This window comes from Molossus molossus, unplaced genomic scaffold (genome assembly GCF_014108415.1).
Source record: "Molossus molossus isolate mMolMol1 unplaced genomic scaffold, mMolMol1.p scaffold_m16_p_7, whole genome shotgun sequence".
Taxonomy (NCBI): domain Eukaryota; kingdom Metazoa; phylum Chordata; class Mammalia; order Chiroptera; family Molossidae; genus Molossus; species Molossus molossus.
In genome coordinates, this window is record NW_023425401.1 from 20,886,343 (window position 1) to 20,908,329 (window position 21,987).

At 35.8% G+C, this 21,987-nt stretch overlaps 1 protein-coding gene across 5 annotated transcripts in view; it reads left to right on the top strand.

The window, feature by feature from the left end:
- The window catches only part of SNX13 (sorting nexin 13), a 121,362-nt gene that overhangs the window by 16,293 nt on the left and 83,082 nt on the right, over positions 1–21,987 (top strand). For all 5 annotated transcript variants that reach the window (XM_036246212.1, XM_036246214.1, XM_036246216.1 and 2 more), the window contains exon 2: positions 17,513–17,625. In XM_036246212.1, the coding sequence (XP_036102105.1) occupies positions 17,513–17,625 (113 nt within the window). The remainder of the gene's footprint in view (positions 1–17,512; positions 17,626–21,987) is intronic.

The window sequence follows — 21,987 nt, forward strand, 5'->3', positions numbered from 1 at the left end:
TAACACTAAAACAGAAATATAGACTGCCAGTACTCAGTGGCCTCAGACCATATGATACTCAGTACCTCTCAAAGTCTAAATAATTGATACTGGGGAAAAATGTTTAAGAGTTTCATAATCTAACCTTTCTAGATTCTCTAATTTTATTTAATTATTTATTCATTCATTCATTTATAATTGTTATTAGATCATCTAATTTCTATCCTTGGATATAGTTTGACCACTAGAAAACTATAATGTTAGCACACTAGTTTTACTTCTTGCAGAATTGCCTTCAGTGAATTGCCTTTTAATGTTTATGTCCACTTTTATTTAAAGACATTATGAGAAGCAATTTTGTTAAACTTTCTAATGACTTTCCTGTAAAACTTCTGCTGAGAACATTAACCCCATACTTCATGCTTTGTTTTTAAGATGAAATCCTATATGACACAATTTTTTTAAATTAATTAATTTTTTTTTACAGATGTTTCTTCTTTTCCCCCAGACACCCTCCTCCCGATCCCCTCCCCACCCTATCCCCAACATTGTTCTCTATGTCCATGGTTATGCATTCATGCATATAAGTTATTTGGTTTATCTCATCCATCCTTCCTTGTTCCCCTCCTCTGAGGTCTGTCAGTCTGAACCATACTCCTTTCTACGCCTCTGGGTCTATTTTTTTTTTTTCTCACCTGAGGACATTTTTTGCATTTATTTTCAGATAGAGTGGGAGGGAGAGAGGGAGGAAGAGAGAGAGAGAAACATCAATGTGAGAGAGCCACATCTACTGGTCGCATGACCCCAACTGGGGCTGGGGACAAACTGCAACCAAGGTACGTGCCCTTAGTGGGAACCAAACCCGGGACTCTCAGATCCACGGGCAGATGCTGTAACTGCTGAGCCAAACCAGCCAGGGCCCAACACCATTTATTGAAGAGGCTGTCTTGACTCCACTGTATGCTCTTGCCACCTTTGTCAAAAATTAATTGAGCATATTGTCTGGGGTCAATTTCTGAGTTCTCTGTTCTGTTCCATTGATCTATATGCCTGTTCTTGTGCCAGTACCAGGCTATTTTGATTACAGTGGCTTCGTAGTATAACTTGACATCCGGTATTGTGATCCCTCTTCCTTTGTTCTTCTTTTTCAAGATGGCTGTGGCTATTTGGGGTGTTTTTGGTTCCATATAAACTTTTAGAATATTTGTTCTAGTTCTGTGAAATACGTCGGTATTTTGATGGGGATTGCATTGTATCTATAGATTGTTTTGGGCAGTATGGACATTTTAATGATGTTAATTCTTCCAATCCATGAACAAAGTATATGCTTCCACTTTTTTATGTCTGCCTCTATTTCTTTTTTCAATGACCTGTAGTTTTCTGCGAATAGGTCCTTTACTTCTTTGGTTAGGTTTATTCCTAGGTATCTTAATTTTTTTGCCTTTATGGTAAATGGGATTGTTCTTTTAGTTTCTCTTTCTGTGTGTTCATCGTTGGTGTATAAGAATGCTATCAATTTCTTGATGTTAATTTTATATCCTTCTACTTTGCCAAATTCATTTATTAAATCTAGTACATTTTTGATGGAGTCTTTAGGGTTTTCTATGTGCAATATCATGTCATCTATAAATAATGACAGTTTCATTTCCTCCTTTCCAATTTGGATCTCTTTTATTTTTTCTTCATGTCTAATTGCTGTGGCTAAGACTTCCAGTACTATGTTAAATAAGAGTGGCGAAAATAGGCATCCTTATCTTGTTCCTGTTCTTAAGGGAAGTACTTTTAGTTTTTGCCCATTGAGTATGATGTTGGCTATAGGTTTTTCATATATGGCCTTTATCATGTCATGATATGATCCATCTATTTCCACATTGCTGAGTGTTTTCATCAGAAATGGATGTTGGATTTTGTCGAAGGTCTTTTCGGCATCTCTCTCTCTCTTTTTTTAATCCTCATCCGAGGACATTTTTCCATTTTTTGTATAGACAGAGTGGGAGGGAGAGAGAGGAAGAGAGAGAGAGGGAAACATCGATGTGAAAGGGACACATCGAGCGGCTGCCACCCGCATAACCAACCAGGACCGGGGACAAACTGCAACCGAGGTACATGCCCTTAGTGGGAAACGAACCCGGGTCTCTCCGGACCACAGGCGGACGCTCTAACCGCTGAGCCAAACCGGCCAGGGCTCGGCATCTCTTGATAAGATCATATGGTTTTTATCTTTCATTTTGTTTGTTTGTTTATTTATTTTTTATCCTGACCCAAGGACATTTTTGCATTTATCTTCAAATAGAGATTGAGAGAGAGAGGGAGGAAGAGAGAGAGACATTGACTGGTTGCTACCCACACAACCCCAACCGGGGCCGGGGACGAACTGCAACCGAGATACGCGCCCTTAGTGGCTACTGAACCCAGATCTTTGGTCCGCGGGGCTGACGCTCTAACTGCTGAGCCAAACTGGCCAGGGTGCTTTCATTTTGTTTATGTGGTGTATCACATTTATTGTTTTGCAAGTATTGTACCATCCAGGCATCCCTGGGATGAATCCCATTTGGTCATGATGAATAATTTTTTGATGTATCGCTGGATCCTATATGCTAATATTTTGTTAATTTTGGCATCTGTCTTCATCAGGAATATTGGCCTGTAGTCTTCTTTCTTTGTAGTGCATGACACAATTCTTTAAAAATTAATATTTGCAGATATAGAGCACCAGTTAATGAGAGGAACCATGGATATCACCTCTTCCCAGCCTGTTTATAGATGAGAAAGTTGAGGCTCAGAGAGGTCACCTATAACTAGCCAGCCTAGAAATTGTTTCCTCTAACAACTGACCCAGTTTTATTTTATTTTTTTAGGTTAAAAAAAAAAAGAGGTGACATTGAAATTGACAAACATAAAGTTAACCATTTTGAAGTGAAAAGTTCATTGACATTGAATACAATCACAATGTTGTGTAACCTCTGTCTAGTTTCAAAACATTTTTATTACGCCAGAAGAAAAACTTTATCTATTACAGTTGCTCTTCATTTTCTTCCTCTCTCCAGCAGTTGACAACTGCCATACCATCATTCTCTATTTTTTCTCTATGGATTTATCTATTCTGATATTTCATGTAAATGGAATAAACAATACTTTACCTTTTGTGTCTGGCTTCTTTCACTTAGCATAATGTATCCATGTAGTAGTATGTTATCAGTACTACTTCATTTCTTTTTATGGCTGAATAATACTCCATTGTATGTAGCTACTACAATTTACTTATTCATTGTTCATTCATTAATGGCTGTTTGGATCATTTCCACCCTTTGACTTTTGTGAATAGTGCCATTATGAACATATGTATACATATATTTGAGTTTTCAGTTCTTTTGGGTATATACCTAGGAGTGAATTTTCTGGGTCACATGATAATTCACAAGACTGTGAGCTTCTTGATGCCAGGAACATTGCTTTACTTATCTTTGAAATTGCAGAGCCTGGCTATGGTGGGCACATAATAGACCTCAGTAAATGATCAAAGAGTAAAGAAGCTTCCAGTCTAGAAAAGGCAGATATATGTCAGTAACTAGTGTAGAACTTAAATAGTGCAGTAGAGGCAGAGAATGCATGGACTGAACATTCTATCTGGGAAGAGGGAGAGGGGCTTATGAAAGAAGGTTTGCTTCATGGAAGATAAACATTTGAGCTGCTTCTTGAAAGGAAATTGATAGAGGTTCTTGCTAGAGAGGAAAGGTAATCCACTTTAGATAGTAAAAGCAAAAGAACAGGCCCTGCTCCTGGAAAAGTGAGGCATCTCAGAATCTTTTTTCAAAGGTCATTATGGTAGTAGGCAGATACAGTAGAAAGGAGGCAACAGTTCTAGTGTTGCAGGCTATAATGAAGGTCTGTCTTGTTTATAGCTTTGGTGATGGGGAGAAGAGGGTCTCAAGAGCTATTTAGGATGTAAAATATAAGTCATCAGATGTGAGAGTTGTAAGAGGGCAGTCCAAGATAACTCTCTTTTCAGTAATTGGATATTTGGAGAATGAAATAAATTTAATTGTAAACATGATGAGTTTGAGATGCCCATGAGAAATTCAGACAGAAATGTACCGTATGCAATTGTATATAAATTTTAGACTCGGGTGGTACGTATGAGCTGGAAGTCATAGTACATATGAGGGAGTTGAAAGTAGTGGATTAGAAAGCAAGATTGTAAATATAGTAAGACTGTAGGAAATAAAAACAGAATCCTGGGAATTGTAGACTTTCTTCTACTTAAAGATGATCAAGGAGATACTTTCAAAGCATTATTACTTTTCCTTGATCTCTTTCATTTCCTTTTATTCTTTCCCACTTTAACAGAGTTCAGAAAATGTCCCCTTTACAGCCTTTACTATTTGTGATTTCCTCATTTTCTCCCTTCCCTTCTTCACTCTGCTGAATTATTCTGATGCCATTAATTTATTCATCTTTGAAGTATTTGTTGCCGGACTAAATTAGGGAAAATGCTTAAATTTAAAATAAAAAAGGAAATGCTTAAATCAGATATGTGAGTTCAAATCCCTTCATCAAATGGGTATGATATATTTATACCTTCATTTCCACTAAAATAGGCTGTCTGCCATTTTTTAAAAATATGTTACTCTATTGGTTTATCTTTTGTTTCCCACTTTTGATAGGTATGGATAAATATTTTGCTCCTTTCACTTGAACAGCTATGAAATTATGATGATAAATTACATCTTTGACCCCAGGATCTGGTAAACCATATAGCTAGTATTGAAGAGTTGGTTCCTGGCTCATTTTCAAGGGGTTGTTGCCACTCAGCCCTATCTGATTTTTTTTTTTTTGCAGTGATTTCACTGATTCCAGATATTTCTGTTTTCAAGAAAAGCCAGAACTCCTGATTTTTATGTGATTAAAAAATTTTTTTAAAAAATATTATTTTGGCCAAATGAAACACTCCAGTATTTTATCCATTTGTAACAAAAACCAACCAATATCACCTACTGAGTTATCTGAGATGTATTTGGTTCTCTTGCATACTATGGTGAGAGAAGATTATAGTGGAAAAGGAGATAGGTTCAGTCCCTTGGTTTTGGAAGATTGGATGATAATGGGGTCATGAAGTTAGATGGGCTGTTGTCTATCCCACCTGCACTAAGTTTACTGGCAGTGAATCTTGCCACCTTCACCTGCTTATTTGCTGAGGTCTTGATCCTGGGCACCATGATTTGTGACTTGAAATTAGTAAGGGAAGATGTTTTTCTATTATTTTATCCTGCATGTTTAAGTACAAAATTAAAACATACACTTACTGCTTTGGTTTTTTTGTCCCTAGAATGTAAACCAGATGAATTATAATGTTTCTGTCAGTCAGTGGGTTTCATGTTCTGAGCACCTGATTTACTAAATAAACTCAGAGTATAATTTGTTAGGATTTACTGTATTATCTTGATTTATTTTTATAGAGACAACGTAAATTTTTATAGGAAGTCTCCTCATCACATAGGAAAATCAGGGAGATATGTTGGAACTGACCTTTGGCTTTTCTATGTATTTTCCTTGGGAGGGAAAAGTAAAGATACTTGCAAGTGGAACTTTCATAGTTTTGATTGTGCACATTCCCTTTTAGCAACAGCTTCCCTTGTAAATAAATTCCATTTGTATAAAAATTAAATCTTACAATACAAAAGTATATTTTTAAAATGTGCCACAAAAATGTTAGAAATTGATTACTAATTCTTGATCTAACTGCCTTTGACCACATCAGATTAGTTTATGAGAGAAATTTATATTCTCTGTCTTACTTTTGAATCAAATAGTACTTCCTGTGGCATACTCTTGAATAGCCTCAACATTTGGAAATCTCTGTTCGCTTGGAGTTTCTGGGTTTGAAAATTCCCAAAACTAGTACATCAGGTTAGCAATCAGTTTAGGATACCATTTTGATGGAAAGAAACGAGTAACTGTAAAGAAAAGAGCCTTTGAAGACAATTTAAAAGGAATTTCAATACTGTTTAAGCTCTGGAGGCTTTATCTTTTCTGTCTTTCCAAACACTTTGTACATCTTTTTATTATGGCACTTATCACATTTATATTACCATTACATGTGTATTTTACCTTTTTAGTTTGTGAGTGTATTGAGGGCAGACACTGTCTGATTACTCTTTTGTGTAATTAAGGTCTAATACATAGTTACTTAATTATAATAGAATCAGTATGAAAGCCCCCAGAATAATTATTGTGAAGGTCAGTAGTTCTTATATAAAATGTACACATACCCACACACAAAACAAGAAAATAAAACTTAGTATTTTGTTCTATTTTAAAAGAATCTTTTTCTTTTTATTATTTTTATTAATTTATTTTTGTTACAGATGTTTCTCCTTTTTCCCCCGTTGATACCCTCCTCTCGATTCCTCCTCCACCCCAGCATTGTTGTCTAAGAATCTTTTTCTTAATTGAATAGCTAAGTGTATACTGCTCTACTATCAACTCATCATAGGGAATTTCTAATCCCAAATTAATCCCCTGGGCTATAAACATGTGGCATGCTGTGTGGACTGTTTATTTCCTGTAGAGGTTACTTAAGAAATGCAAGTGCATTTACTATATAAGTGAATTTCGTGATTATTGTGTTTTAAAAATCGAATGAAAAATTTCAAACATTAAATGTAGAAAAATTAGTATAATGAACTCCTTGTCTTCCTGCCCAGTTTAGACATTTATCAACCCATTACCAATTATATTTTATTTATATTCTTTTTCACTTTTCTCCCACGCTCTACTTCCAGAATTATTTTGAAGCATATTCCAAATACATGATTTCATTTGTAAATACTTCATTATGAATCTCTAGAACATGAGTTTTCTTTTTATTAAAACAAACCATAATACCATTATACCAGCTATAAAGGAAGCAGTAACTTAATATCACTAAATAACAGAAAATGTTTAGAATTACACAGTTTCTCTTTTTCCTCCTCCTCCTTCTTCTTCTTGTCCTTTTCCCACTGTATTAAAAAAAAAAAAATTGAAGTTGAATAAGTTCTACATATAACAGTTTTAACCCACAGATTCTCCCCTTCTCTTTTCTTTTGTCCTTGATTTGCTGAGGGAACTGGGGTTGTTGTTTTTTGCCCTTTAAGGTTTCCCACAGTATGAATTTTGCTTAGTTTATCTTCATGATGTATTGTAACATTTATGTCTTCTGCATTTCTTAAATCAGAATCAGGATTGATTTTTTTCCCCCTGGAATGTGTATTTTTCTTTTGAGAGGCATATAATGTCTAGTTTATTTTCTCTCTCCCTCTCATGACTGCTACATTCCAAATATATTAAGGATTGCAATATGGTGATATTCTAATTCTATAATTTCTTCTTTATTATATTGAATATTTTCTTAAAGAGAAAATGAGTTTTCATCAACTCTCTGATTGCTGCGATAAGTATTTTCTTCTCCATCACTTTTCAAAAACAGCCCTTTAGCACTCTTCACAGGTGATCAGTGGAATAACAAAAATCTTTTGGATTCGTGGACTCATATATTTGAAGTGCTCCAATCCATCACAGTAATGATTCTTTTCTTTTCTTTTTTGGTACGTGCCAATAGCAGGAGCTGAACCTGGGACTCTCTGGTCCGCAGGCCAACGCTCCAGCTGCTGAGCCAAACCAGTCAGGGCTGCAGTAATGAGTCTTAATGATTTCATCTGTAGCCACTTGAAGCCTCTTTAGTTTGTCTTGTGAGTTCTTTTGACATAGTCTCAGTAGTCTTTCTGGTAGGCCAAGGTGCTCCAGGCCCATCTTAAATTAATTTCCTGCTCCAGACTTGGGATCGGCCATTTTTCTAATAGCCGTTGTTTCTGTTATGTGGAATTGTCAACACTGTTTGTTTGTTTTTTTAAATCCTCACCCGAGGACATTTTTCCTTCAGACAGAGTGGGAGGGAGAGAGGGGAAGAGAAAGAGAGAGAGAAACATTGACTTGAAAGGGACACATCGAGTGGCTGCCACCTGCATGACCAACCAGGGCCGGGGACAAACTGCGAAGGTACGTGCCCTTAGTCGGAACCGAACCTGGGTCTCTCCGAACTGCAGGCTGACGCTCTAACCGCTGAGCCAAACTGGCCAGCGCAACACTGTTTTTTTACTGACACAATTTAAGACCTTTTTTTAAGTTTTATTTTGTTCTTAGAGTACATACCACTAACGAGTCACAAATTATTACATTGTAAAATCAATTGAAATAGTTTATTTGTATGGTTATTCTACATTTTCTGTATACAGTATAGAGTTTGATTTGTTTGTTTCACTTTGCTTTTGATTTTGAGATTGCTTTTTATATGTAAAATATTTATACCATTACAGAATCAGATCCATGGAAATAAGTATCAGAGATGTGTAGTTCTTATCCCTGTCCCCTGTACCCTATTTCCTCCATTTCTCATAGATCATTATTTTTTAAAGTTTCTGTATATCTGAGCAGTGTTATTTACAATAGCTAAGGTCTGGAAATAGCCCAAGTGCCCATCAGGAGATGAGTGGATAAAAAAGCTGTGGTACATTTACACAATGGAATACTATGTGGCTGTAAAAAGGAAGGAAATCTTACTCTTTACAACAGCACAGATAGGCCTGGAGACTATTATGTTAAGCAAAATAAGCCAGATAGAGAAAAATAAATATCACATTATCTCACTTATATGTGGAATCTAATGAACAGAATAAACTGGAGAACAAAACAGGTCTAGAGGCATGGGTGTATGGAATAGAATAACAGCTCAGTGGGGAGGGGGATGAGGGGACAGGAAGAAAGGAACCGAAGATCATATATGCATAATCCATGGACACAGACAGTAGTATGAGGATGGCCTGGGTTGGGATGGGGGTTGAGTTGAGAGGGGCAAAAGGGGAAAATGGGGGACATCTGTAATACTGACAACAGTAAAAAAATTAAAAAAAAATAAGCAAATGTGTATATGTTAATAACTCTCTCCTTTTCTTGGATGACTGATACCAAAACATACTTTTCTTTACTAGTATGCCATTGAATTAAAAAATAATCAGGATACTGTGCTGATAAAAAACAATAGAATTTGTTCAAGTTTACAGAGAATTGACATTTTCTGATAACTTGATGGATTCTGTTAGCTTACATAATTAGAAAATCACTGTCTTATTATTTGGTAGTTTAAAAATTTTGCTTTAATCATTTTTGAGGGAATATGTCATATATACATATATTGTTTAGGAATAAGAATGATATATATCTATACAGGGTGGGACAAAGGTAGATTTACAGTTGTTCATGTGGAAAATAATACAATAATTAATAATTAATTCAAGAGTAAACTCTTATGTACTCACATCTGTAAACCTACATTTCCCCCACCTTTTATATATCTTTATCTGTCAAATGGAAACATCTATAAGGAAAATAATTTTATTTTTGATAAAGATTGAAAGTTTATTAGTATTTTATTTTATTTTTTTTATCCTCACCTAAGGACATTTTTCCATTTTTTGTTCAGATAGAGCGGGAGGGAGAGAGAGGAAGAGAGAGAGAGAGAAACATCAACATGAAAGGGACACATTGAGTGGCTGCCACCCGCACAACCCAACCAGGGCCAGGGACAAACTGCAACTGAGGTACGCACCCCTAGCGGGAACCGAACCCGGGTCTCTCTGGACCGCAGGCCGATGCTCTAACCGCTGGCCAAACTGGCCATGGCAAAAGATTATTATTTAAAAAGATCTTTACTATTTATTTATTAAAAGTTATTAAGGCACAAAATCAATATGTATAGCTATAGAAATATAGTTTCTAAAAAGCTCTTGATTTATTTCAGCTTGTGTATCCACTAGACCTTTTATCAGACATTCATGAAACCTTGGTAAAGTAGTTTTGCAATTTGAGGCTATATTTGCTGGAAGCCTGACAGGACTATTCTTTGCTATGTTGTCCCATTTACATTTTTTAAGTGCTTTATTATTATTCTTGTATAAGAAAAACATTCAGTAAATAGAATCTTTTTTCTTTTCTTTTTTTAATACTGTAGTTACTTCTATTTTCTAATTTAGTGATTCCCAAAGTATGGGCTGTGGGGGTTCTGCAGCCTTAGTTTGTATCCTGAGTAAACAAATATGTGTTATGAATGTATCTACTATTATTTCAAACTGTACAAATATTTTGTAATTGATAGAATCTAGTTTATAAAACATTGAATTCATTGTAGCTTTTTTTGTTCTCTTGTATTTTTTTTGTCATTGGATGCTAGGAGTCCTAATTATGTGGTAATCTATGACCTTTTATTACTTCTCTGGTTTAAAAAACTGAATGGTTTGTTCAGGCAGTCATTTACATATATACATAATTTATTCTTGAAAGTGTATAAAAGTTGAACAATAGACTTGTGTTATAAGGGAGAGAGTTGTGTCACCAAAAAGCTAAAAATACATAGAGGGTGGTGTATATGTATATGTATAGCCTAATTATTGTGGGTACTCTGAGTTGGGAGAGGGAGGAAAACCTCCACAGGTATTCAGTGGCCATTATTTTTTCCAGGTTGGAGGAAGGGTAGTTAATTGAGGTATAGACCCTTTCCACAGGCCCTCTGTCTCTCGTGGCTCAACTACTGGATTGAAAATTTACACCATATCACTAGTCTTTCATCCTCCTCAGAAGGATATACCTTAAGTAGGGGTGAGCAGAAGAGAATCTTTATTCCCTTGTTCCTGAAACATGAAAAGAGGGTTTTGGGACCAGTTGACCCAGTGGTTGTACTGATGATCCCTGTGTGGCTGCCTTTCTGTGTCTGCCTTCCCGAAAAGTAAGTAATGATGTGGGTTGGTGTCAGGGTATGTTGAGACTGCTGAAGAACACTTATTTCAGTACATCAATCCCATGGGAAAACAAGGACCAAGCTCTTGGGTAATTTTTTTTTTTTAAATCCTCACCCGAGGACATTTTTCCATTTTTTTGTTCAAATAGAGTAGGAGGGAGGGAGAGAGAGAGAGAAACATCGACGTGAAAGGGACTCATCGAGTGGCTGCCACCCGCATGACCAACCAGGGCCAGGGACAAACTGCAACCGAGGTATGTGCCCTTAGCGGGAACCGAACATGGGTCTCTCTGGACTGTAGGTTGATGCTCTAACCGCTGAGCCAAACTGGCCAGGGTGGTCATTTTTTGTTTTGTATAAAGGTGGGGTGCTTGGTTTGCGTTGTGCTGATAGGAGTGTATAGCTCTGCATAACACCATAAAGTGGGAGTGGGAGGCGCACGTCAATCTAGGGTCCTTTTCTTTTTCACTTTCCCTTCACCTTTTCTGTTTCTTATCCTTTCCTGTGTCCTCCTCTTTTCTCCCCTTCCGGCTCTTCCCATTCCCTCCATTTTACTTCTCTAGTAGTAAATTAGTCAGTTTCATAGTTAGTGAGCTGTTTCTTTGTACCAGGCCTTGGTTCAGTTATTATGTAATGTTGGATGAGACAAGGTTCCATGTCAGGAGCATATTCTATTGAAACTACTTGGAGAATTATTGTAGATGTAATAAGGTGGGAGGAAAATATAGTTGTAATAAGGCTCCACTTATGGGTACTTATTTTTGCTCTTGAACTCATGTATATAATTTCTGTGACCCAAGTTGCACTGAAGTGGTATTAGCTTTAAGATTCTCCGCCCTGCCTGACTGCCCTGTGTGCTGTAAATGTTAAGATATACCCACCGAGATAACTCTGAGTTTTTGACCCACTCTAGTGAGATTCATATCAGAGTCCAAGGTCCATTCTGTGGGAGCTCTGACACCCTCTGTTCACATGATCTAAAATAGCTGTTTCCACTTAGCGCCACTCTCCACCTGTAGCCAGGGAGTCTAGGCCTGGCTCTGTATTGAATCAGCTGTGTCATTATGAGCAAAATTACTTAACCAGTCTTCTATGGCTATACTTAATTTGAGAGATGACCTTACAACTCAGCCCCTTCATTGTGCTAATGGGAATTCTGGATCAAAAAGAAGTTTAGTGATTTTACAGAGGTTACACAGAAATTTAGTGGCAAACTGGAACCTGTAATTTCTGACTCTGTCCTTAGTACTCTGTTTTGCTACCTTTCCTATCATAAAAGTCAGTGGTGAGCATCAAATGACATAAATGTTGGTATAACTTGATAGGCACAAAATTTCAGGAGGTAAGTTATTTCCATTTGCTTCCTATTGTCAAGAGGCATTTATGAACCTTTGCATATTTTTTTATTCTTAATCATCTTGGCAGCAGGATCATTTGTTATGTCTTTATGTATCCATGCACTTTAAGGTCAAACCAATAAGTGTAGTTATCTTGTCACATTAATATATTGATACCCTTTGAAACCAAAATTGTGCCCTGGCCAGTTTGGCTCAGCGGTTAGAGCGTCAGCCTGTGGTCCAGAGAGACCCGGGTTCGGTTCCCCCTAAGGGCATGTACCTCGGTTGCAGTTTGTCCCCAGCCCTGGTTGGTCGTGTGGGTGGCAGCCACTCGATGTCTCTCTTTTGCGTCGATGTTTCTCTCTCTCTCTTCCTCTCTCCCTCCCACTCTATCTGAATAAAAAATGGAAAAATGTCCTCGGGTGAGGATAAAAAAAAAAAAAGAAACCAAAATTGTTTCCTTTATTTATGGAGGGTATATATGAATAAACTGATTATCTAATAATGAGATTATGTACTTTAATTTTAGACCAGGGGTTTATTACATTCATTACAGGCAGTTTTCTGACTGATTTAGTGGGAGGCATATTAAATTGATTAATATTTAGATAAAAAGCACTCATTTATGATTTTAGTATGTTATTTCTTTTTTTCTTTTTTTATTTTTTATCCTTACCTGAGGACATTCTTCTATTTTTTGTTCAGGTAGAGTGGGAGGGGGAGAGAGGAAGAGAGAGAGAAACATCGATGTGAAAGGAACACATCGAGTGGCCGCCACCCGCATGACCCAACCAGGGCCGGGGACAAACTGCAACCGAGGTACATGCCCTTAGCGGGAACCGAACCCGGGTCTCTCAGGATCGCAGGCCGATGCTCTAACTGCTGAGCCAAACCGGCCAGGGCTAGTATATTATTTCTTATTGTGACTTTTAATTTCAGGCATTTGTCGTCTGATAAATGTTAAGGTTCATTAGGGAGTCAAGATTTGCCTAGGATCAAGTCTTTTTTTTTTTTTTAGATATTTTTATTGATTTTTTTTAGAGAGAGAAGTGAGAGGGAGAGAGAAACATCAATGTGAAAACGAAACATTCATCTGCTCCTCCTGTATACCTCTTACTGGGGATCAAGCCCGAAACCCAGGCATATGCCCTGATGGGGAATCAAACTGGCAACCTTTTGGTACACAGGAGGATGACCAACTAACTGAGCTACACCAGCCAGGGCAAGTCTCACGCTTACACTTATTACTTGTGTGACCTTGGGCAATTTTTAAAAACGTCTCTGTGTCTTAGTTTCGCTGTTAAGCTAGGGTTAATAATAGTGATGAAGGTAAAAGTGACCATTGTACCATGGAATCATTTACTCCCTGAAACAAGCATATGGCACAGGTGAGGAAATGAAGGCATGTAGTGGTTACACAGCTGATAAATATCATAAAGGTGAGATTTGCACTCCAGTAAGTCTACCTCCAGAGTCCATACTTTTTGAGCACTGTGCTATACTACCATCTTTATTTCTTTATAAGTTCTGAAAAGTTAATGAGAATAGGGCATGTAGAATGGTTGGTACAACTTTAGTTTTTACAGCTTTTTGGGTTACAGAATTGTGAATAAAGTTTTGTGGACCTAGAGGTTAATTTTGGGAGAGTTTTAAATACATAATTTTCCTTAGTTCTAAAAACACTGGTAGCTTGTTATAATGAAAGAATCCTAGACCCCAGCCCCAGACATCCTGGAGCAGAATCTGCATTTTAATAATCTGCATTTAAGAACCTTAAAATTCGAGAACTTCTGCCTTAGATGATCTTAAAGGTTTCTTCCAACTCACAGTCCGTGAGTCAGTGCTTCTAGAGCATCAGCCAGCATGGATATTTCAGTGTTAATTATTATTTTCAGGGAAGAAAATGGTAATCTATCAGTGATTACTTTAATGTAAATCACTGTAATGCAGATTTTTTGGCTTTGTTTTAAGTCAGCTCTTGAAGTAATACCTGTTTAGATATGTAAAAGGTTTCTGATATAGTACCAGATTGTCCTAAATTTTATCCTGTATTATCTGAGGAAATAATTAGAATTCAAGATTTTTAAATGGCATTAGGACAAATATTTTTCTTAATCTCACCAAGTAAGATTGTGATTTCAAACAGGTACATACATAAAAACACTAAGAATACCATGAAACTTTCTTATTTTTGAACAGTTCACTATTCTGATGTTTCATTGAGCAGATTACCTACAAAGAAAATGAGCACCAAACTTGCTCGATGGAAATGTTTAATTTCGTTAGTCTCTGGAATATAAAAATTTCTTTCAAACTTAAAGAAAGGGTCTTCTTAAGATTTTTTTTTTTAATGTGACAGTAATGTCTGTTTTCACTGTTAAATTACTACCACCGGGCACATTGTAGATATTCACAGATATTTGTTGACTGAATAAGAGTTTGTTTTTGGTGAATTTGCCACTGTTTTCAAAAGAATAACATAATATTCTGAAAGGAATTTTTTAGGCAGTTGAGCATCTCCCCCATGTTCACTAATTGCTGCATTAAATAATCTTCTCCCTATTAATTCGTGATTCTTTTTTTGGGGGGGTTAATAATCCTCATTGGAGGATATTTTAGAGAGAGTGGAAGGGAGGGAATGAGAGAGAGAGAGAGATGTGAGAGATGTGAGAGAGACCCATCAATTGGTTTCCTCCTGCAGGACCCATCCAGGGCCGGGATCTAACCTGCAACCCAGGTACATGCTCTTGATCTGAATAGAATCGGAGGGTTGATGCTCTAACCGCTGAGTCCGGGCTCTTTTTTTTTTTTTTTTATGATTTCTTTAATTGTAGAAGACAGTTAAAGAAATTATCTTTAATAAGTTGTTTGACTTTGAAAAACCGAGTAACAAGCATAAGTGTGTGTAAAGAAGGAATAATATTGCTAATATTAGATCAAGTCTCATTGGAGGAGATAGGTTGAATAAAGTATCTGGGTCCTAGTCTGGTTTCTGCTTTCCTGAGAGTTTACGAGAACTCTTTTCAGGGAAACCTGTGAATAAGATTTTGAGTGAATCTTGGGAAATAGCATCTGTTTCCCATAGTTGGGTATCTGGCAGTACTGTGGTGTGTACCAGTCCTCTATAGAAGATATTAAAAAAATAATGACATAAAAGAAGATAAAAATAAATGGAAAATATTATTTTAGGGCAGGAAGACTCAATATTATAAATCTTCTGTAAATCTTGTCTAAGATTTCTGTTCATGTCATCTAATCACTGAGAGCTTAGATCAACTAGATAAGTTGTTTTATTTTTCACCATAACCCACATCCCCATCTTACATAGCTGTATAGTTACTTATTTGTCTTTTTTCCCTTTCTGAAATGTAAGCTTATAGGGATATGTATATCCTATACTTGGAGCAGAGGATGGCAGAGCCCTAACTGCTACACCTACTTCTGCCTCCATTGCTTTTCAGAAGATTGGGGGAAAAAAGTCAAAATGACATGCCTGTGAAGAAAGTGCAACATGTTTAGAAACACTGGTAAGAAAAGCTTTGCAAACCTATACGGAAAGTGGGAGAAAAAAGCTGTCAAAGGGCCCCCCACTACAAGGTAAACAAACTTCCTTTTTCTGGAACTCCTGTAACATAGAGGAAGTCACTTTCCTTTCCCTTTCTAACAAACCCAACTTCTGGATTAGGCATTTTGGCTGCATATGGACTAATAACTGTAAGACCACAATCCAGGGCCCATTTTCATCTACAAAGCTACTCCAGTGCCAACGAATGATGTGATGGTACCTTATCATCCTCTAATTGGGGAATTTCACATTTTCCCCATCCTAACCCTAGAGATGGAAGAAGCAGGACTACAACATCCCATGCTCAGACCAAATGGCAGTACTTGGACTGCAACCAAGTAATCACTGCAAAATAGATCTAGGTAGCAAGAAATTATATCCAGATTCTCATGGAGGCTACTGCAGAGTAGGACCATGAAAGCAATCAAACCTTGTATAAATAATTTTTCTTTGCTTTTTAAAAAAGTTAACGAGGGTATGCTCATCTTTCTCTCCTTATTGAATGCAGACTTATCAGGGTATGCTTTATTCACTATGGTTTCCCCAGCACCTTGAACTTACAGCAGACAGGAAGCAGTCAATGACTGACTGAATGAATGAATACTTCTGTCCTTTCTCTCATAATCCACAGCACTTATTGTCTGTTGCATAGTATTTTGGTCATTAATTTTGTTCAGTTTAGCATCTTATAATGCTTCCTATTATTTTCTTTTGGTTCAGTGTCTAACTGTTTCATTCCTGTAACAGTCTTCTCTGTGCTCCTTGATGAAAAAAATGGGACAAATGCTTTCTTGTCTATCTCACAGTGAAAGGCAGATGGATATAACTTGTTGAATTGAATAGATTTATTTATTCATAATGACTTAAATTACTAAAATTTAGTTTGCCTTCAACAAAAGGAGTATTTTTTATTGGATAATACAGTATAATTCTAAACAAAATAGGGTTTTTTGTTTATTTTTTAAGTACAGAGAATTTTTGGAGATATTTTGTTGAGCTCATGAAAAGGAAGTTGGCAGTTTTGTAATTGTAATTTTACAAATTTCTACACAATCTGAATTAAAAATATCACAATTTTCGGTGAGATACAGATTTCTTACCTTGAAATTTTAATTTTATATTTTTGTTTATTTAATTTTTTTTTTCTTTATAGATTTTAGAGAGAGATGAAGGGAGAAGGAGAGAGAGCTAGAAACAGTGATGAGAGAGAACATTGACTGGCTACTTCCAGTATGCACCCCACTGGGGATCAGGCCCACAACCTGGGCATCATGTGCCCTGACCAGGAATTGAACTGCGACCTCTTGGTGTATGGGTTGACGCTCAGCCACTGAGCCATACCGGCTGGGCGAAATTTTAGCTTTTTAAAAAGGTTATACTATAGTTATGTTTAAACTTGGTTTTAAAATGAAACATTTAAAATTAGCACAATTTTAGTCTACATTTTATACATACTTTTGCATAAACACACAAATGTTTTTATAAATACTTTATCATTTTTCATTCCAGCATATTATTCAACAATGTGTGTAACTATTTCTTGTTTTACCTTTACACTGTTAGTAGATTTTAAAAAATTATGGCTGATGTTTTATAAATCTCTTTTTGCATACAGATTTTATGTATTATTTCTTTGAGGTAAATTTCCAAAAGCATACTTATCATTTTTAAAAGGAAATATTTTAACAGTAATTGAAACAATACCATAAATGTACAAAAGGAGAAATTTAAAACTATGTAAAAGTTTTGTTCTTTTCTAATTCATATTTATCTAAAAATTTGTTGTTTTTTGCTTTATTTCAGACCAGTCTATCCATATGGGGATGGGGAAGCCTTGGCATTGTCCTTTCTCTAATAACCTTTGGACCCTTTGTAATATTTTATTTGGCATTTTATATCCTCTGCTTTGTGGGTGGGTAAGTATAGTCAATGATAATTTTACAATTCATATGTCATGTTCTGTTGTTCAAAATTGATACAAATGACCAAGAGAAATGGAAGTATGATTTATTGTGAATGCTATTTTTATAAATTGTTTTTACCAAAGTTTAAAAGTAAAATTAAGATACTTATAGAAATAAAATGATAATGGTTATTTTTTGTACCAGAAATATGGTTAGTCATCTTCAAAAATAAAATAAAAATTTTAATGATGCAAACTTTTTTGTGGTAAACGAAAGTTTTTAAGGTTTTTTTAAAAATTTTATTCCTTTTGGAGTTACTCCCTTAAGGTATTTTTAAATTCTTTTTGGTGTTATTACTTCTTTAAGGCTGAAATTACTTATCTCTAACAGTAACAAGATAAGTAAGTTGTATTGAGATGACACACCAAATTTTACAGAGAGATATTGTCTAGACTTCAAACAATAATGTTAATTATTTTCTTTAGTGAATGCTGTCATTTTTGTTTAAGAAAATTCAAACAAACACCTGAATTTGCAGTTTTTTCTTCATGGTTATTTGGTTTACAATGTTTATGCTCTTTACTTTGCCTTAATAAACCTTTATAAGAGAGGTTTCAGTCAAGATTTTGTATAGCTTCCCATTCAGAGCATTTGGTATCAAACATGAATTACATGTTAAGAGAATGTATAGCTAAGAGATGCTTGTCTTAGATATTCTAACCAGCTTAGCTGAAACAAGCATTTTGTTAATATGTGTGTATATATGTATATACGTTTATGTGATATATTTCTGTAATTATTTGTGAAATGAATACCTATGAGTTTGTTTTTTTTTTAATCCTCACCTGAGGATATTTTTTCATTGATTTTTAGATAGAATGGAAGGGAGGGAGGGAGAAACAGACAGACATCGTTGTGAGAGGGACACATTGAATGGTTGCTTCCCACAAAACCCCCACCAGGGCTAATGATCAAACCCACAGCCGAGGTATGTGCCATTGAACCCACGACTCTTTGGTCTGCAGGCCGACGCTCTGACCTCTGAGCCAAACCAGCCAGGACCCTTCGAGTTCTTTTAAAAATATCTTTGAGAACCTCCAAATTTGGAGGAGTTATTTGATCCTATAGGTTTAGAGGACTTAGCTGAATTGAATAACACATGACCTGGAAGACTGTATAAGACACTAAAGGGGTAGCTTCTGAATATGCCAATTACCTGTTACCTCTTTCAGCATATGGGTTTGAAAGTCATGCATAGCCATTTTTTTTATCCTCACCCGAGGACATTTTTTTTTTTTTTTTGCATTTTTCTTCAGATAGAGCAGGAGGGAGAGAAGGAGGAAGAGAGAGAAACATTGATATGAGAGAGACACATCGAGTGGTTGCCACCCACATGACCCCAACCAGGGCCTGGAACAAACTGCAACTGAGGTATGTGCCCATAGCGGAAACTGAACCCAGGACTCTCTGGTCCACGGGCCAACCAACGCTCTAACCACTGAGCAAAACCTGCCAGGACAGCATAGCCAATTTTTTTTTTTATCCTCACCCGAGGACATTTTTCCATTTTTTTATTCAGGTAGAGTGGGAGGGAGAGAGAGGAACAGAGAGAGAGAGAGAGAATCATCGATGTGAAAGGGACACATCGAGTGGCTGCCACCCGCACAACCGACCCAGGCCGGGGACAAACTGCAACCGAGGTATGCGCCCTTAGCGGGAACCAAACCCTGGTCTCTCCTGGACCGCAGGCCGACGCTCTAACCGCTGAGCCAAACTGGCCAGGGCAGCATAGCCATTTTTGTAGGGAGTATACCCAACTGATTGTTGAACAAGTGAGAATTAATTAAAGGACTATTCATAAAACTGCTTTTTATTTTAGTTTTAGTATTTTTATTAGAATTGCTTAGATATGATAACTGTGTATTGAACAACTAAGAAATAAGCAGTAGGACTCAGATAAATGTTCTGAATATCTTTGTTGATTATAAAGATGATTGAAGCTATACATCTGCAGTCATCTGGCTTCTAAATTATATTCCTTAGTCCTAAATTAAGGCCAGAGCTGTGTGGTTGCATAGTGACATGGTTGCACCATTCCCATGCGGGGTCATAACTACTTTACTTAGTGGAAAGAAGATTGTCCTGAGATGTATCTTTGAAAGAAATTTCTTCTCATTTCTTCACTAATTGAATAAAACCTTGGCAAAAGTAAAGGAGAAGGATTTCCCAATACTTCAGAAAAGGAGGAAATTATAGGTTTACAGAGAAAAGTAGCCCTAGGAACCCTTGGAAGATAGAGAGGTGGAGGATTACTTCTTTTAGACTAAACTTCTTTATATAAAATTTGGGAAAGAGAGAAGGGTGCTGAGTGTGTGCATTCATTTCAAAGTCATGGAATCTCTGTTGTTACCTTTTTGTATCCACTAATTTATTAAGTAATAATTTTCAAAAAAATTTTGGAAACTTGTAAAGTATGTAAACATTTTTAGGCAAGATGGGACATTGTAGAGTGTGGGAAAGCCACTAAAAACTCTTTCGATAATATTAAGTCACATGGTAGCATGTGAAATTCCAGCTTCATGCTGTTTCATAAATTGATGGTCTGTTCCAGACTGTTGATCCCAGTGAAACTCATTGCCACAATAGGGGACTTCTACTTGCATACTAGCAAGCCTCTCAAAAGGAGATTAGTTAATTAAGCACTCCTAGGTTATATTCAGTTATGGTCCATGGGTACCATAATTTCTGAGTCAGATCTCTCTTATTTTGGCTCTAGTTACAAAGAATGATTGTCCTCACTTTAACTTAGTATAGTTTAATGCCTTATGAATTTTAAAAGCAAAAGTAGGCTTTTAAATATTAATCTCAAATAAAAATGTTTCATATAATTAAATCATTTCTTAGTTTTAGTGTGTTTATTGTGTAAGTTTTTAAAGGTATGTTTTTATTTTTTCTTAAAATGCAAGCATGAGAGGTATTAATACATTTTTCTGTGGAAACCACCTTTTTATTTTTTGCTAATAAAACTTAAGTTTTTAAATTCTGCAGTTTATGTATTTACAGTGTTGAAAATGTATATATTTTGCTCATAGTTAAAGCTAATCCCTTATTTTCCAGTATAAGAATACCTTTGGAAAGAGAACCACTGAGGGATATTTGTTTTTTGCTTTATTTGGTTGTTATTTTAGCATACTATTTATATAGTGTTATGGGTTATATAATGGCATTCTGTTATGTTTGTTTGGTTATGCAGTCATTTGCAGCATCTGTTTTTACTTAAACCTCAGTGCTGAAGCTCTTACTTCGATTTTTTTGTAAGATCAGAGTGTTCCTTAGCTTACTTTCCTACTATCATACTGTGGGCAAAGGTTTGTATTATCAGTCTATTTCAAGGTGATGTTTTTAGAGGTACATTGTTTACTTAATACACACATTTTATTGTGTATGTAAATGAGCTTATAATCAGATAAAACTGAAATATAGAACCAACGTGATTCTTAGTAATAACATCAGATACAACACCGATAAGTGAAATTTACTGATAATTCTGATGCCAACCTTTTTAAAAAAGAAATGAAAACAATCTATGATGTGAGCTGGTTTTATTGTGTTTGTGTTTTCTACTGTCCTCTCGGCTTTTGTGATTCCTGTACTGAAGAGCAGTGAAGTGGCAGAGAGCCATGAAGAGCAGAGAACCTTGAGAATCTTGAGTAGTTGGGCGTGACTATATATAATTTTTCACTGTTCCCTTCTTGTCGCTACAATCTTTGAATCTCTGTAAAATTACTATATGATCGTTACAAAATTAAAATTTAGTTTTCTTCCTTATGGAATTCCTGTCTACATACTAGTGCTTAGATTAATTGGTAAATTTTAAATATAGGAAATATTGATCGCATTTGGTCAGTACTTATAGTAAAGTAGTTCTAAGTCATTGTTTATCTTACCTTGATACTATCATTTTCTTTTATTAATTCCAGGCTTATTTAAATAAATCATAACTTGCATCATTTTTATAACATACAGCCTTTGTTCTATATTCATAGTGGCAAGTTATATTGATATCTCATTTTAATTATTTAACAATAGAAAGTGTATGATTTAGCTATGGATTTAGATCTCACTTGTTTTTGTCTGTGGTTATTAGCTAGCCTACTTATTTAATGAGGACTGATTTTCCTGTAGTTTGAAATGTTGCCTGAGATTTTTTATGAAATATACTGGATGAAAACTTTGAAAGACATGATTGTGTAAATTTACAAATGTTTATTGTTTTTTTTTTTTTTTCTCATATTTTATTTTATTTTATTTTATTTTATTTTTTTTCCCACATCTTTATTGTTGGATGTAAAATGTATTACAGATGTTCCACAT